General features: G+C 38.3%; 1 protein-coding gene across 2 annotated transcripts in view; it reads right to left on the reverse strand.

Annotated features, from left to right (window-relative positions):
• ENOX1 (ecto-NOX disulfide-thiol exchanger 1) overlaps positions 1-17743 on the reverse strand; it is a 285547-nt gene that overhangs the window by 36534 nt on the left and 231270 nt on the right. For both annotated transcript variants that reach the window (XM_031056831.1, XM_031056830.1), the window contains one exon: positions 6830-7014. In XM_031056831.1, the coding sequence (XP_030912691.1) occupies positions 6830-7014 (185 nt within the window). The remainder of the gene's footprint in view (positions 1-6829; positions 7015-17743) is intronic.

Below are 17743 nucleotides of genomic sequence, written 5' to 3' on the forward strand. Positions count from 1 at the left end.
TTATTTCTCTATGAAGGGTTTATTCTTGCTTCCAATCTCAGTCTAGCTTTACCAGCACCAGCAGGAAAAAAGATGCTACTCTCTTCCATCTTACAACCAGAACAGCTGTTGGGAATATGGTGCCTAAAGTATCTGTGGGACCTTATTTACACTCCCCTAATATTATTGAAGTGGTGGTTGCAGAAGTGGGAAATCAAACACTACTTTCAATAAAGAAAGGCTGTTAAACAGAGAAGAGAAGTCATTTGGCTTGTCTGAGAACTGGTAAATAAATAGCACTTAATTGCCAGCTGCTCCTTTTATTTTTTTTTAATATAATCAAAAGAGAAAGTGTTTTCTGGAAGTTTAAACACGGATTGGACTGTAAAGAGCTCTGAAAAGCCCAGGTGAGCTAAGACAACACTTATGGGAACATTTGTCTCTCTCCTGGGAGATCATATATTTCTTAACCGGTTTTCAAATATCAGCCACTGGGTGAGTAGGAACAGGCATAGATGCGAACATCTGGATGTTGGGTCCAGCCCCTCACATTTAACTTGTACCCCTTCCCTCTAAGGTTATCAGTACTGTCATTACTACTCCAGTGTCATTTTTACAGGAAAAAAAAAGAAAAAGATCTAACTGGAATTCATACTGCAATTAAAAACATTTCCAACATAATTATTCTGGTCTGTTTATTTACCAGGTAAAGTGCAAATAAAAGGGATTTTTTTTAATCTCTTTTATTTATTCTTCTTTAATGCTGCTTTGGAGAAGAACGAGTTTATACTTGTGCATTAGTACATTGGTTGGGTTGTATGCTGAATATGTGTTTGGTGAGCAAGAGGTAGATGAAATAAAAAAAGGCTACAAATCTCCTCTGCACTTAGGCTATATTAATAAATATAGCCATAACATGCTCCATCTATTCAACAATGATCTTAATTTCAGCACTAAACTGCTACTAGAACCTGTATATTTAAAGGTATATCATTGTTATAATGGCCATGGCACTTACACAGCACCAGATTCAGCAATTTTCAGCCACCAGCATCTGCGTCTGTGGCTTCTGACATTTCAGAACGTTTGTATGTGAGAGAAAGGAGTGGCTGTGACAGTTAACAACACATGTGAAGGATCTGAGACCTGCAGACCTCAATGCCAGCTGAGCCTTATTGGGACTTAATAGGTGGTAGATTGGTTAAAAGATTGATGAGGAAAAAAAGCCTCATGATGCCCTGCCCTCCTGTCTGTTACAATCTCCTGCACAGAAATGTCCTTTTTGTCCCTACTCCCACTGAAGGAGTGTGGACCATGGGACTATTCAGTTCTACTACTTGTATGAGAAAAATCTATGAAAAAAGGTGAAGGAAAGACCTGAGAAATGACATCTTTTCTTGTAGAAAAAACTGCTAGCTCCATCTGAAAATGGATTGGCTCTGCTCTAATGGCTGGGGATGGTAGAAATCCAATTAATTTCAAAGGCAGCATAGTGAAGCCAACACTAGTTACCTTTGGATTTTTTACTCAGAAGAATTACTATATTTTACAGGTACATGGTCTTGCTGAAAAAGCTGATAGATGCCTCTTGTGACACCTCAATTAGATAAAAGTGTTGTAATCTGTCTCCCAGTGATGGTACTGTGGAAAATGTGTGCTCCCCACAGTCTGCACCACCAAGGATGTACCCTGACCACCCTCCTTTGAGGGAGCAACGAGTGTAAAGAGGGAGCTGCAATGCACTCCAACAGCAATTCCTACCCTCCCAAGCACAAAAGTGAGGCATATCACAGACAAAACAGTCCTACCCTGCATGAACACTGAAAGCCTGAAATGAGGCGTAGGGCTGGATATTAGGAAAAATTTCTCCACCAAAAGGGTTGTCAAATTTTGGAACTTGATGAGGCAAAAAAGCTGTCCAGGGAAGTGGTGGAGTCACCATCCCTGGAGGTGTTTAAAAGATATGTAGATGCCGTGCTTAGGGACATGGCTTAGTGGTGGATTGGGCGGTATTGGGTTAATTGTTGGATTTGTTGATTTTAAAAGTCCTTTATCACCAAAATAATTCTGTGATTTTATGATTGCTAGTCATCTGGCATTTATCAGAGCTCTTTAAAGAGATGTATCAGTCTCAGATGCATATGCTATTTATTTTACATGTTAAATGATTAGTAAACTGCAAAAGAGACTCCTCAGTAGGTAGGAAATGTCAGGAGCAATGTGGCCTTTGCAGAAAGACCTTGAGCTGCATATTGAACAGCAAGGACAGGGAGGTACTGAACAGGTGATGATTGACTGTGTACTCTCTGCCTGCGGCACCAAATGGGGAAGGGTCTCTGAGGTATACAAAGCAAAACACACAGGCTGTGGTTCTGGCAGCTCCTGACTTCTGAGTGTTCAGGTTCACAATCTGCATTGCAATTCACATTAAATTGGTACTGTCCAGGGAGAAAAAGAAGAGAAGACAAAAGTGGACTCTTATCACACTGCATCAGAGAGACACCCATGTGGGTCATCAGCAGGGCCAGAATATGTTCAATCTCCTGCTGAGACACGCTGAGCTGAGTTGGTGGCACTCCCAGCAGTGTGTCAGCCTTTCTGTCAGCCCTACACCCACCACACACGACTGTTCCCTTTGTTCTGGCTTTCCAGCCTGAGCACTAATTTCAAGAGAGGCACTGCGGCGCATCCCCTGCTGCTGCAATAACCCCATGGCTGGGCTTTAATGCACCCCTGCCAGCAAAGGGGAGCCTGCGCTGTCACTCTGTGTTAGGAGTATGATCCCAAGCCCAGCCAGTGATTCAGGCCCCTCAGGGGATGGGAGCAATGAGGTGCCTCTTAATCGGCACATCTCAGCATGTGCAATAGCAGAACTGTAGGCACTAGTATACGTTTCCTGGACATAACATTTATGGAGCACGGTTTAAATGGGGATTTGTGGATGACACCCTTGCCTGCAGGAGCTAAATTCAGCCCATAGTGCTCGGGGAGTTATGAGAGGAAAGAACATTATCTTACATTTACATGATGCAGTGAAGCACCATGCAAAATATCCATCCCATTGGCAAATGTACCAGTTCAGGAATCAGCACAGCTGTACAAGCATGGCCCCACACCTTGGCCAGTTAAGCCTGACAAAAAAAGGTAGAGCTAACTTGTTAAATTAGAATCATGCTAAAGGGCATGTGCTCTGTAGGCACAGGATTAACCTGAGGCTTAAAACATTGCACTGATGTGGAAGTGGTTCATGAACAATCCTGGATGACCAGTAAAAATCTAAAATTTACTCGAAGACATGCTAATGAGTGTCATCTTCTTTGTGGAAAACTGACATTTTTTCAAAGGCTTGCTAAGACTATCACTTTCAGACAGATTGTATAAAGGATCTGGGAACCACATCATTAACTCAATAGAGACTCACTGTCAAATTCTGAGCCTTGGTTTCAAAGCAAGGTGGCAAATAAAGGTGGCAAGAGCATTTCTTCAAAAATTATATTTGATGGACAATATACAACGAAAGTATATTTTTCATGTTTTGTTCTTGGAATGGCTGAAAGATTATGTTGATGATTTTTTTCAAAAGAATTCTGCTTGCCATTCCACATGTAATATGCTAAAACTAAATGGTTAAAATTTGGAGAAATTATATACCCACTGAAAACTGAGGCTTATAATTTCAACCATTAAGCAACACTTCTAGGTGATATTTTCTGCATTACCTATAGTCATGTATCTGATGAAACATTTCAGACAGAGAGGCAAGATTAAAAAAATTCTTACAGCTGTGCTGTGAAGTGCTGCAAAAATAGTTACAACTAAAACATCCTTTCTTGTGATCACAGACTTTTTTTAGAGCATACCAAACACTGCTGGAAAAAGAGCCATTCAAAAAGCGATCGTCTTGGTATGTGTGTTCTCATATAGAAATAAATTGAAGGCAATACCACCTATGCAGCAGTGACAAGTTAATTCAATTTCCATCTCAAAATCAGGTAAAGTGTATCTCATTTGTTACCATGGATACAAGACATTATTTCCATTTGTTTGAGATCTCACAGTGGGTATGAAATTAAACTGTGACACAGTTTTATGGAGGAAGTTGACTAAAACCCCATAAGTTCAATGTCATTAGTCCAAAGGATTTTCTTTTTTTAGACACAGCAAATAAGGAGGTTGCTACTACTGCCCATAAGGTACACTTCATAAGCAAACATCTGTGTGATTTTCCTGATGCTACTTTAGATCAGTGGGAGTGATGGAAGAGAAAATAAACATTCATTTCATCAGTCCTGCAAACACAGGGAAGAATCCTGAAAAACATCCAGATGGTAGAAGTACATTAAAAATACATTGGTGGTGTGTTATTTGCTATTGTTTGGCACCAAATATGTTTACAAAAAATGTCTTGATTCTGAAAATGCATCTAATTTTTCTCAGATAAATCTGCTTTTCAGGCTGCAGCTCAAATCGCTTGTTCTCTAGTTTTCAGAGTCAGAAGAAGTGTATGAAAGAGTAGGGGAGAATGAGGAGAAAAGAAGAAGGAGAAATATGTTTTTCAATGCTGACATATATGAAGGGTTCAGGAATTCAGTGGCATTCAGTTTACCTTGTCTGAAATTAATTTTAATATATACAAAAGGATAAAAGGGAATACAGGTCTTCTTGTTAAATTATTTATACTCAAGTCCTGGATATATATTTAATATTTCATAGTGAGACTGATTTCCATAGATGCTGAGCACCTGCTACGCTGGCGGATTTCAGCTGAGGTTGTCATCTCTCAACACTGACAAAACCAAGCTGAGATAAAACTGAGTCTACCTAAATCAAAGGTTTATTTCTACATATTCATGCATTAACTACATGAAAATCACAAAGGTTATGGAATGTCATGAGTGTGGCTAATTACTGAAATCCAAAACCATCATCCAGCTGCTTAATTGACTGATAATTTCCCACCAAATATTCTGAACTTCACCTCCTTTGCTTCTGTGTTGCTGCTCTCCTCAGCGTATTGTCAGACTGGATTATCTGCAGTGTCTTCTCCAGCTCCTTGGGCCATCTCTAATTATATCCCATTGGGAGCAAGTAGGTCTGACCCTGAGATGGCAAACTAGAAAAATTGAGAACCTCACAGCAAAACTGTCACGCACACAGGAACTTTCAGAGGAGTAGGGACTGCAGTGTCCATGGCCAGCTGAACAGAGAGATAAGTCAGTAACTCTGTGTTATTGATTTGCATTATTAGCATTTGCTTGAAGTTCAATAAAAATCTATTTATATTCTACAGACTTGATTATACTTCATCCAGACCCCAGACAGAAAATTATAATAATGCCAAATGGGTGCTAGGGCTCCAGAATTTTTATTTAGTCGTATTTTATACCTCTTTTTCACTATTTTTAATGGAGAATTAGCACCAGGATTAAATACAGTACAATCTTTACATATGGTGTTAAATTTATTAAAACCAGTGATATTTAAGAACCCATTTATATAAGGATAAGATCATGAACAGACCTCAAGCTTATCTAAAGTATATAGAAACCTTAAGTACTTCTGAGTAATGACTTAATTTGAAGTCTGGGAAAGATTTCATTCCTGAATTATCGATTACTTATTTTCAACTTTTAAAGTATTTTGGTTAGAATTATTCCACCATACAATAAATCACCCTGATTTTGTAAAAATTTCCAGGCTTAAAGGGGCTTGTGTTGATATCAATGTGTGTAAGATTGCCTTGTGCTCTGTTATTGGGTGTTAGCTGGGATTGGCAGACTCGCTGGATTCGATGGGCACCAGGACAGCTGTGCAATTCCTAACCCAACCAGGCAGCTCGTATGTAAATGAGTATCTCCTGGGTTTTACCATACAAAAGCAGCTTAGTACAGTCTGGAAGTGGGTACAACTTGTCCCCTCCTAGAATCGAATAACCAGGGGTGACAGAGGGGTGTGAGCGGTGCTACAGACGAAGGAAGCAAACTTAACCTCCGCAGTGCCAGGCTGAGAAGCTCCACTCCAGCTGGGAGCACAGCCCAGCTCTGTGTTGAGCCACTGCCCTTGAGGTGTGCCACCTACCAGCTGAACACCAGTGCCTGGGCAGGGAAGATGCTGCATGCAGGCACGCTGGGTGAGGGCTGCTCGTGAGTCAGTGCACACGTCACACAACACAATGGCAGCAGGCTGGATGTGCTTGCCAAGACTTACCCAGCACAGTGTCAGCCGCACACTAACAAATAAGCGATAATAATTATGATAAACTGACACCCTTTGCCCCTGCAGGGAGACAGTGCAGTTTCTCGTTGACTGGTGTCAGAGAAAAAGCTTTTTTGCTGCACTAAACCACTTAAAAACTGTCTGAATGAAAAGGTTATATCCATGGGTCAGCATAAATGATAATAGCTCAGGAAATAGCACTGATGTTGCTAACAATTTGCAAGTTAAGGAGAGTAGTCTGGACATGCTGATGTCTCAGTCATTCTCAAACAATAGTAGAAAAAAAGATGCAGATGAATGCAAATGAAAATACCACAGAGCATTGATTATGATACATTAGACAATTTTAAAAACATTTCTGTGCAATACCAGGGCCAGTTGGATTAAGTGGGAAGAGAAACAGAGCAATTTGCTCATAACTAGCAAATGCATAAAGAATTTTCTTGAATGATCAATGGGTTTGCAGTCTATGAATTCCTAAAATGACTATGCCTAAATATATCCCCAAACTCTTCTCCCTTTTCCCTGTGATTTTCTGAAAAGAAATCAGGACCTTAATGAATAGTCTTGAGTAGAGCAGAGCCCCATGGTACCACTATTCTAAAATAGAAGACCTTTTCTTCCTCAGTAATACCTGCTGCATGCCTTGCATTGTCTGCTGTAGGAACTGCAGCTGCTGGTCCTTCGTAAGGCTCTCTTCTGTTCGAAAGAGCTGTCCTTTCTCCTGCTTCAGGAGCTCCACTTCATTCCTGTAAGCATCCAGCTGCCATCGGAGACTATCGTTCTCCTCCTTTAGCGCATATGCTTGGGCGGCTAGGGCTAAGAGAAAATGAAAATGTGAAAAAAAATCAGTGAAATGGGTTATTTCTTTTCAAATAATACAGAGGACATTGTCTGGAGAGATGACAATACAGCTGAACGCCAGTGAGACATTTCGGAGCTGAGACAAGACCCAGCAGAGCTGAAAATGATTAGGTTCTGGCAAGGATTGTTGCTGGAAGGTTATTTCCTGGGATGGAAGAAGCCATAAAGTGACCCTGGATAATTCAAATGCTACTTGCAATCTGGCTGCTAAATTTAGGCTTATATTTTAGGAAGAAACCGGCATGCAGTCCAAGGGCAAGGCACTCACCAACTTTACAACGTTTTCCCAGTGATGTTATAGGAACTGATACAGACATTTAGTATTTATACTTGCACAGTGGCCAGATGTCCCGATCAGGTCTGTGCTAAGGAATTTTCCCAATGCAGAGTTGTTGGATTTAGTCCCATGTGAGAGGAAACACAGAAATTTCTCTCCAGCCTTGCTATGAACTACTTCACAGCAACAGTTATGAGGAACCATTTAGACAGAAAAATGATGTAATAGAAAAAAAATACATAAAATTTAAATGCTGAAAAAAGTGTTGGCACCACAAGAGCATTACTACATTAAAGGCATTGAAAGACACTTAAGTCATTTCCTTAGGAAGCTCCATTTGGCCCCTTTTCAGTTTAGAATGGCATTTTTATTATCATAACTGATAGCAGGTGTTTGTGAAGAAATCGATTAGTATGCAGGGATGGAAATTACATTTGCCAAATGACTTGCACAGTTTGCAATATAAGCTAAAATTTGTGTAGCAAAAGGCAGAAGGCTATAAAGCATGTAGTAGAAACATTATTTAAATAAATTATCTGAACATAAATACATATAGGGAAAGGTGGCATTCATTAATTAGGGATGTGGCTATCATCCTATAGAAGAACCCCCTCCTGGTATTATTTATATTTGGCAGGAGCAGTGGTCATTTGGCATAGCGAACTGCCATACCATGCTATTTTCTTTCTTGGAACCTGGTGACACAACAACATTACAGAGCAGCTGTAATTAAAAAACAACAATCTACTAAGGCCGGTTCTATCAACATTTGGTAACTGAACCACATAACTGATTTACATTCCTGATTAAATGATTTCAGGCTCGGTATCACAGAATTCTTTTTTGCCCACCTACAACAGCAGTATGGTTAAACTCCAAATTACATGAAATTGCATATTAAGTCCATTTAATACTAGGCACCTCTTGACTAGACCTTCTGTAGATAAAGAGTCCCCTGTTCCCCATGATAACATGATTCAGCACATTTGTGAAATTATACCAGCAATTAGGTAGAATGTCACAATATTTCATTAGCAATAAAAATGTTTTATCTTCGGTAGGACAAATCTACCTTAATTTCAGATAATTTTTGCTAATTTCAAAGTAGTGTAAATGCATTATTCAAAATAAAGTACAGTCAGCTACTATTCAAATACAGACTTGGACTGGTTACTGTGCTTAATTTGGATATTTTACAGAATGTCTGCAAGATTTAGCAAGAGTTACAGTATTGTTACATCAAATTAAATTGTTCTGAAAAGCATGCAATCATTCTTCCATGACAAAATTTACCCTCAAGAAACTGCACTGATGAGTCCAATGGGCAAATAAGAGGATGAAATATTTTTTTCAGTTTTTATTTTTGTAAAAGCCAACAAACTATAATAAAAGAAAGGATTAAAAAATAAACATGAGGCCAAGCAAACAAAAACATCAGTCCAAAAAAAGTCTCAAGTCAAAATTAAATAGTTTATGTTAGAATGAACCTCTAAAGATTATTTAGTACAACCTGTGCAATTGTCTCACAATCCTGATCCTAAAATATTTCTTCCTTACATCCAATCTAAATCTACCCTCTTTAAGTTTATAACTGTTTCCCCTTGTCTTGTCACTGCAGCCCCTGGTGAAAAGTCTCTCTGTCATCTGTACTCTCTTACTTCTACCAATTAGAGCCTCACAAAATTTATGCCTTTTGTTTTGTTTTTTTTTTTTCTTTTAATGTAACACTAAATTCCAGCAAGCAACTGCCTGCCCTTCAGCTCCCTGAGAACAGGAACAGAGACCATCAGAGATGTACTCAAGTTTCCACAGCGACTCGGGAGCATCAGTTCACCTGCTGCTCATCATCTATTCCAGCTCTCAAAAAACTTCTGAGAGCTGCTGCACAAGTGGGGGTGTGAGGCCTGTGTATTCCCTCACTGAAATGTGGGCTCTGACCCAGATTGAGCTGAGGCTTATTTGGAAAGGCTGCTTGACTGTTTTCTGTGCCTCACTACAGCCTAATTGGAGAACTTCTCCTTTCTGTACTCCTAGGTGAGTTCAGGTTATTAAGTGGGGCTACAGACAGCAAGAGATGTCTGCTACAGGGTCAGCAAAATAGGAGAAATGAAAAGGGCCACAACACCTGACAAAAGCAAGTAACTTTTATGTGATGAACCTATAAGAGTTTAAAAAAGAACTAATCCCAATGAAACAAGTCACAAAACATAGGAGCAATGAAGGTAATTGTCCATTTACCCTGTAGGAATGCAATGCAGGTTTTTACTGTTCAAAAACAGAGATGCACCTTTGAATGCTATTATGTCCTTACTTAAATAATTATATGTAAAATGTAATATCAAAACCTGTATAACAATAATTACATTGCAGTGTTACCAAGAAGTTCCATTTGAAGTTGGCCCTGCTCTTTTCTGCACACCAGAAGACAAAGGCTGTGCCTGGAAGATGTTGCAATCTATTTTAAGACAAAATGAAAACATCCCAAACCACCTAAAATGAGATAATAAGAATACAGGAGAGATACATTTCTGATAGACAGGATTCCCTCAGGTGTACAGAGCCTTATCAACCTTATTATACACTTGGGTGATCACCCTAATCACTCAGAGCAAATAGCAACAGTGTCCAAGGCAGAAATATGTTCTTAAATAAGGAAGATGCAACACATGTACTAACAGTGTAACAGTATTAAAGGTACACTAGCTTTTAAATGAATTAATTAAAGAGTCCATAAATTATATGACATTAACTAATTTTTATATACTTTGCTATTTAATTTAAAGCTGAAAATAGTTGGTTCCTAATATGTATGGACAGAATGGTCAACAGAAAAGGAGAATAAGACAAAAGGAAGACATCTGACAGACCTCAGGGTGTCCAGCTCATTCAACACTGTGCAACTGTTTTAAACAAAATCAGACACATTCTTTGTGTTGACCTAACATAACTATAATTTTAAGATATTTATGTTTTAGTGAACCAAGATTAAAATAACTCTGAATTCATATCAATGTCCCTTTTTATTCCAAGCAAAACATCTATTCTATTCTAAAAACATCCTATAATTTCTTTAAAATTACATTTAATTTACAACCATTATATATAATGATATGTGATTTATTATATAGGATATAGAGAAAGGCACTTGATTGAATATTAAATTAAACATAGAGGAGAATTTTGGGGGAAAGAGGATCTGTATTTTAAAAAGTAATTTTTTTCAAGTTTTGCATAAATTTTTGCTAAGAGTTCATTGACAAAGCTGATGAATGTAGTTTTAGTTGAAAAAAATTTTGTTCTTCTCATCTCAAGAAATTTTACATTTGGTAGTTCAGATACTCATCTACAAAATCCCTCTCTGAGGCACACTAAAAAAATCTTTGGATAAAAGACAGTGAATGCTGAAAACATTTACAGAAGAACTATATACAAGGAATATATATCAAAAGAAAACTGACAACAATCCCCTATTTGCTGCCTGTGCTGCAAATAGAAGAAAATATTCCTACCTAAACAAACACAGCTGGAAAACAGCTCAATATTCTCTTTACAGCATTTTCACTGAGGGATGCAAAATGATACCTGCCAGCCTCAGAGAAGCAGCTGAAAGAAGATTAGACATATATACGTGGGGGAAACCTTTGCACTGATATTTCAAAGACTTCCAAGAGGTTAGTGTGATTTCTTTGTGCTGAGGCAGAAGTGCTGTATTCAATTTGGCACAGCCTCAGCGGCAAAATAGACTCCATTTAGTGGATCCAGACTAGATCCAAATCAAAAAGGCACCCTCTTTAATACAAGAAATGACTGGCTGACTAGAAATCCACTGAAATCTAAGGACATATTCATTGATGGATGTCTCAGAAGAAGCAAGCAATTTATTTTTCTAGGGTGTCTACCTTGGATAGTTAGGAGAGTGTCTTCTTTCTGACCTGCACTGATCTTTCCACTTTCAGCTGGTACCCAGTGACTGCATTTAACTTAATACATATCAATGCCCATAGGAGTCAAAGCAGAGGAAGTCCTCACAGATGATACAGGGTAATTGTAGTCTTTCATGACCCACATCATGTCATAGTGGCCAGGAAATAAAGCTAACACCCCACATCTCCAAATGTATTTCTTTATTGAGGAAATTAGGGAGAATTCATAATTTTCTATCATTTCTACTAGTGCACACCTGCCTTGTGGATTTCTCATGAGTTGACGCCCTAATAACATTACAGTTAATGCTAATGACAGTCTACTAATTTGCATACTGAGGACACACTGAGTTGAAAAGCATAAACAGTACGTTATCTCAAGAGCCTGAAGAAATCTGAAAGTAGTATCTGAAAAACAAATGACAAACACTAAAAATAATAACAGAAAACCTGCCTGTAAATGTAAAGATTTTCCATACATCCTCCTAGCAGAACTTCTACAGTTTATATTTCCAATAGATTCTTCTATATTTGTTCAGAAATAGATCATAAAACTCAGAATTTCTGTGATGTTTGTCCAGACTTTGGTCTAACCAGCAGAATTTTTCAGTTTTTGAACTGTAGCTGATGTATTGATATAGTGAGGCAGATGAAAACAGAGAAATAGCCTACTCCCAAACCTTCTTGCTATCTGAGTTCTACTAAAACAATTATCCTGATTTCCTGACTTGAAAATGAGGGTTTAAATGATATAATGTTCCTTTTGATAACAGCAAAAAGAGAAGCATCAAAACATGTCAAAATAATGGATATTAAGGTAATTTGTTTCATCACTCCCATTGCAGAGCATTTGCAATGTCAAAAAAGCCATCTTGCAAGACACAGCGACTTCTTCAAAGAGTTTTCAGCTTGAGAGACTGAACAAATGTGACTGAAGAAAAATAAGGACACAAAGTTCACAACTATAAATACAAACAATAGAAGTTATCCCTGGCCTCTAGCTAGCCTGCTTGTTTTTCAAATAGGTGAACTGTGAAGCAATACAAGCAGGGGAAAATCAGCAAGGAAAAATGTTTCTGGAGGATCTGGAAGGACATGAGCTGTGTTTTCGTGCTGCTGAAAACAGGGTAAGTTTTACAGTAATGGCATTTTTCATTAGTGAGGAAGATAGTCTTTGCAGAAGTACAGTTTGGATGGTCTTAGGAGATACAGCAGGTGGCAGCCCTGCTCATGGCGGGAAATTGTAACTAGAGGATCATTAAGGTCCTTTCCAGTCTAAACCATTCTGTAATTCTATTATAACTAGATAGGACCACTGGACCTCATTCAGTTTTACCATCTAAAACTGTGCTTGATGCTCCAGCTCACTGCAAATTTCATTTTGCGCTGGAGTCTGAGACTCCCATTATGATCACTCATTGGCAGGGTGTGTGTGTCAGTCAGTAGCCCCACACTTTGGGATGTGTGGGAAGGTCAAGTTTGGAGGAGCTGTGCAAGGTGCTGGGAAGGAGGGCACAGCCCTCATTGCAGATGGCAAGCTATATTACCTCTGAGGTGAAGAGACACACAGAGCAGCTTGACAGGTGATAACCAACATCTCGAGCACCAAGCTACCCTTCTCTCTGTATTCTACAAGAAGTTTTCTGGAAGAGGAAGGCTTGACAAGTACACCATGGTCACTTTGAGTCATCTTCTTGAGCCCACTTCACAACATCTGAATCCTGAGTCATCCAATGTCTAAAGAAGTTTCGGTCCATAGTCTTGAGTTCCCAGAGGACACTTGCTTTTCTTTATGGACACTTACCAAATACCTGATCACCAGCGTAGTGATGCCTTAAGTTTTAGCTTTCATATTTTTCATGTTCTGCACTGCATTAGTACATAACTCTGAACTTCATATGAAGTGTTAGCAAGTTCTCTTCACAGTTTAGTCAGACAAAACAATCCTTATCCAGCCTGAGAACGAGGACACTGTTGGAGCTTCAGGCCCAAAAAATGTAAACAACAGAGAACTGAGGAGAGCAATCTGGGAGGATGGGACTTCATAACCTGAAGCTGTAATTGCACAATTAACCCCAATATGTAAACGGACCAAAAGTTATAAAAATGTGAAAACTCGTGACCGGGCGTCCACCTTGGGTGGAGCCATGGCTGGGCTCTTGCACTGCCCAAGGTGTATCTTTTGAGGGCCTTTTAATAAATACCCACTTTATTCCTTTAACACCATCTAGCCTCTCTTCCAGATAGCCTCTCAAGGCATCATAGTGCTCAGATGTCAATGGCAAGTGCGTTGAAATATGTCTGATATAAGCAGTTAAAAGCAGCCTTCTTCCTATAATGCATTCTTTAAAAACTACTGTTCCATGGTTCTCCCTCATTCCTGCAAAAATACACTATGTCAATTGAGGGTTTTTTTTTTTAAACACTTTGCTTACAGCTTGAAAAGAGCTAGCTAAGTATCATGAATAAACTCTAGAAACAAAATTTGCATGGTATAAAAATACATAACTTGGAGCAATTACAAGCTAACCTAGCTATGAAGAGTTTTTTTCTTTCCCCCTTTAGACATAATGCAACCAAACAATGAAGAAATTGCCACATTATTTTCAAGTGCTAAGCACACTTCATTTGAATGCCTTGGTATCTGCAAATTTAAACTCTGAGGGCACTAATTATCCTATATGAGAAGGGTTTATTGTCATTAATGTTAGTTAGGCCCTGCACACCGGGAGGGAGATTTACTCTTTTGTGAAACCTGTTTAATTCAGGTGCAGTTGCTTCAAAGTCCTTTCCTTACCATGCAGCCTATGTTCAGTGCAGAGAAGCTCATTACACCAGTTACATTCACGATGATACCAGATGTTCAAATTGAACAATCTTCAGAATTATTTTCAGGCTTCCTATTCACATAAAACTTGGTGGCAAACAATTGGTAAATGGAAGGAAGGAAAGAAAAGAAAGAAAAGAAAAAAGAAAAGAAAAGAAAAGAAAAGAAAAGAAAAGAAAAGAAAAGAAAAGAAAAGAAAAGAAAAGAAAAGAAAAGAAAAGAAAAGAAAAGAAAAGAAAAGAAAAGGAAAAAGGAGAAAGAAAAGAAAAGAAAAGAAAAGGAAAAAGGAAAAAGGAAAGGAAAGGAAAGAAAAAAAAAGAAAAGGAAAGGAAAGAAAAAAAAAGAAAAGGAAAGGAAAGAAAAAAAAAGAAAAGAAAAGAAAAGAAAAGAAAAGAAAAGAAAAGAAAAGAAAAGAAAAGAAAAGAAAAGAAAAGAAAAGAAAAGAAAAGAAAAGAAAAGAAAAGAAAAGAAAAGAAAAGAAAAGAAAAGAAAAGAAAAGAAAAGAAAAGAAAAGAAAAGAAAAGAAAAGAAAAGAAAAGAAAAGAAAAGAAAAGAAAAGAAAAGAAAAGAAAAGAAAAGAAAAGAAAAGAAAAGAAAAGAAAAGAAAAGAAAAGAAAAGAAAAATGAAATTAAGGGAGACTCTAAGAAAGCTGGAGCATCACTATTTACAAGTGCATGTACTGAGGGGACAAGGAGGAGATTGATATTAAGAAGAGAATTCTCACTGTGAGGATATTGAGGCACTGGCACAGGTTGCCTAGAGAAGCTGTGGATGAGAAGCTATGGATGGCCCATCGCTGGCAGTGTGTAAGGCCAAGTTGGAAGTAAATTATATTTAAGGCCCCTTTCAACACAAGCCATGCTATGATTCTATGAGTCCAATAATTGCAATTTTATTCATCCCATTCAGGACAGACCTCTACACATTTGAGAAACCAAAGTGTTTCTCTGACAAGAGATTTTTCTCAGTTTATGAAATTTCTCCCTGCTTAGCAGACATCAGTAATATCACTGCTCTTTCCTAGCTTTACTACACCTGTGGCTCACCAGTAATTTATGAAGGCTTGTTATTTCTTGTGTAATGAAGCACATCTCTTTGCAAATACCACAGAAGGTGCAGAGAAAGGGAGGATCTATTATTGTCCAGCTGGGACTAGTAACTAAAAGTCGTAGCCAAATGCTGGCTCTGCAGAGGACTAAGAATGCCCCAGAGAGCAGCGCTGCCAACTTCTGTGACATTATGATGAGTCCGATGATATCTCACATTTTATTTAAAAGCCTAGAGAGATCATTAACTAAAAACCTCTGGTTTAGGTATCTGGAAGTTCCAAACTTTCTAGACTGTGGATCAGTATTGGCTCTTCCTTTTTAATCGTGATCTCACAAACTGCGTTTTAATTAAAAACGCCAACAAGACTACTTAATCTAGCTGTTTTAGCCAGTCCAAGGAATAAAGATGTAGATTACTTGCTACAATCTTACTAGTGATCATTGACTCCAGTGATCAGTTTGGGATCTGGACTTCATGTCTGCAGAAAACCCACTTGAACAGTGATTCAACCTTCTCTAAAGGGCTGCAAAGATGCAAGAATAATTTCTCACTTTTAGCCAATCTTCCCACCCCTCTCTTTGTACCCTCCTCTCTTTTACCTTTGCACTAGTTCTGTTCAGTTAATTTCCAGCTCTAAATGCATGAGTCCATGTATTTGCTCATTTGTAATTCCCACTTGCCTGACATGGTCAGATGTTTCTCTCTTCCCTCACTCATACTTATTTTGCAGCACATTCTCTAGTCTCCTCTTACCCAGATCTGTCCCAGGTAAATTGCACCATTAAGCATTTTTGACTTTTCCTACCAAGATGTCACATCATATTACTGAAACGAAAATTTGGAATTTGGAAGAGATCACGTTGTTACAATAATATCAAAGCCTGACACATTTTAGGTTTATTTTACTTGACAGCATCTCTTTGGAGAACAGGAACCTTACATAGCTTCTGAATGATATTTTGACAGTTGCTAGTTAATCTGGCCCATTGAGACCTGTTTCTGCAGGTCACCTCTTTAAAGCAAAGGGCTCTTTCTTCCTCTACATTTTGGGTTGCATTTCTTCTACCACCAGCCATGATATGCACCAATACCAGCTGACTTGGCATATGTATAAGGGGAGATAGGAAAGAGAAGATGTGGCTCTGCACCAGACCTCTCTGGTGGATGGACTTCAGTTGAGTTGGTTAGGAAGAAAGCCATCATAGTAACATATAGTGTAACCTTGATCAAAAATACCAGCAATTCTCAGATATTTTCAAAATTCACAAAAAGCCACTTAACATCTTATTAGTGTATATGGTTTGTGATGAGGTGAATTTTTCTGATACTTTGTGTTTACCAGTAACTGCTGCCTCAGTTAAATATGATCAATCAAATAATAAATTTCTTTTAGTGGTCCTACTGTTTTTTCCTAATTGAGAAAAAGACCTGTTACTTTTACAGGTTACTTTAAAGATGCTAGCAAAGAAGTGGCTTCTTCCTCTAATCAATATTAAAAATTACTGTATTCATGTAATACTAAAAATGAGCAGAGGAAATTTTAGTCTCAAGGGTGAAGGAATGAAGAAAATAAGAAAAGTGCTGGTTTCTGGGGAGATACCACTTGGCATTGATGACTGACTCACACCTGTAATGGAAAATGCTGCTTGTACTACTGGCGCTTTGCAGCTGAGAGTACAGATGTGAACTCTGCATAGCAGAAGAGATGCTGATGAAGCTGAGTGTTTGATATATGTTACATAATCTTATATATGTTGCACAAAGGTATTGTATGCCTGCATGTACATGTGATATATCATTCAAGGATTACTGTATACAGGTAAACCTCCATGTAGGTGGGTCACTGATGGTTGCTCCTTAGGAGTCAAAGTGCCTTTTATATTTTCACTCAGATTTAAACAATCAGCACTGGCATTTTCAGACACATGGCTGCATCACTGCTGTTGGCATTTGAACTAGGAATTGCATTCAGGCTCAGCACCACTGTGAGAACTCGAAAAAAATCTGTAGGATTTATGAAGAAAATGCCATTGCTACTTTGAAACAAACTTGACAGTGTGCACGTGAATCCCTCAATTTGTCACATTCATTAGTGAAGAAAGGGCTGATATGAGGGGTTTAAATTACTATGGTGATTTGAATTAGTCTGATTTATAACAGGCAAATTTTGTTCATAAATGTAAAATGCTTTCTATAAATGTGAGGATAAACCACTTTTGAACAAAATTCCATTGCACCTTAAATTGCTGGAGAGCATTTATCCAGCTATCTCTCTAACCTTGTGGTGGATTAGAGGGCTGAGTTAATTTTTCTTTTAAAATCATGCATAATACTGAAATACTTGCTCACTTACTTTTGCCTTAGATAAAAATGGATTTTAAACGGGGATACATTTTTACCCCTTTATGCCTTAGAAGGCATAAGCAAATGATGACATGAAGCTTGTAATTTTGACCCTCACATTCAGACACAATTTCTTGAGCAATTTATCCCTTATGTGAATGGAAGGGTGTTCAGAAGAGCTGGATCTGCAAGTCCAAACCTCATTTTCTCCCCTCCTTCTGCTTCCAGAATATTCAGTATATGCAAATAGATGCCTCTGTGCG

The sequence above is a fragment of the Geospiza fortis genome, unplaced genomic scaffold (genome assembly GCF_000277835.1).
Source record: "Geospiza fortis unplaced genomic scaffold, GeoFor_1.0 scaffold194, whole genome shotgun sequence".
NCBI lineage: Eukaryota > Metazoa > Chordata > Aves > Passeriformes > Thraupidae > Geospiza > Geospiza fortis.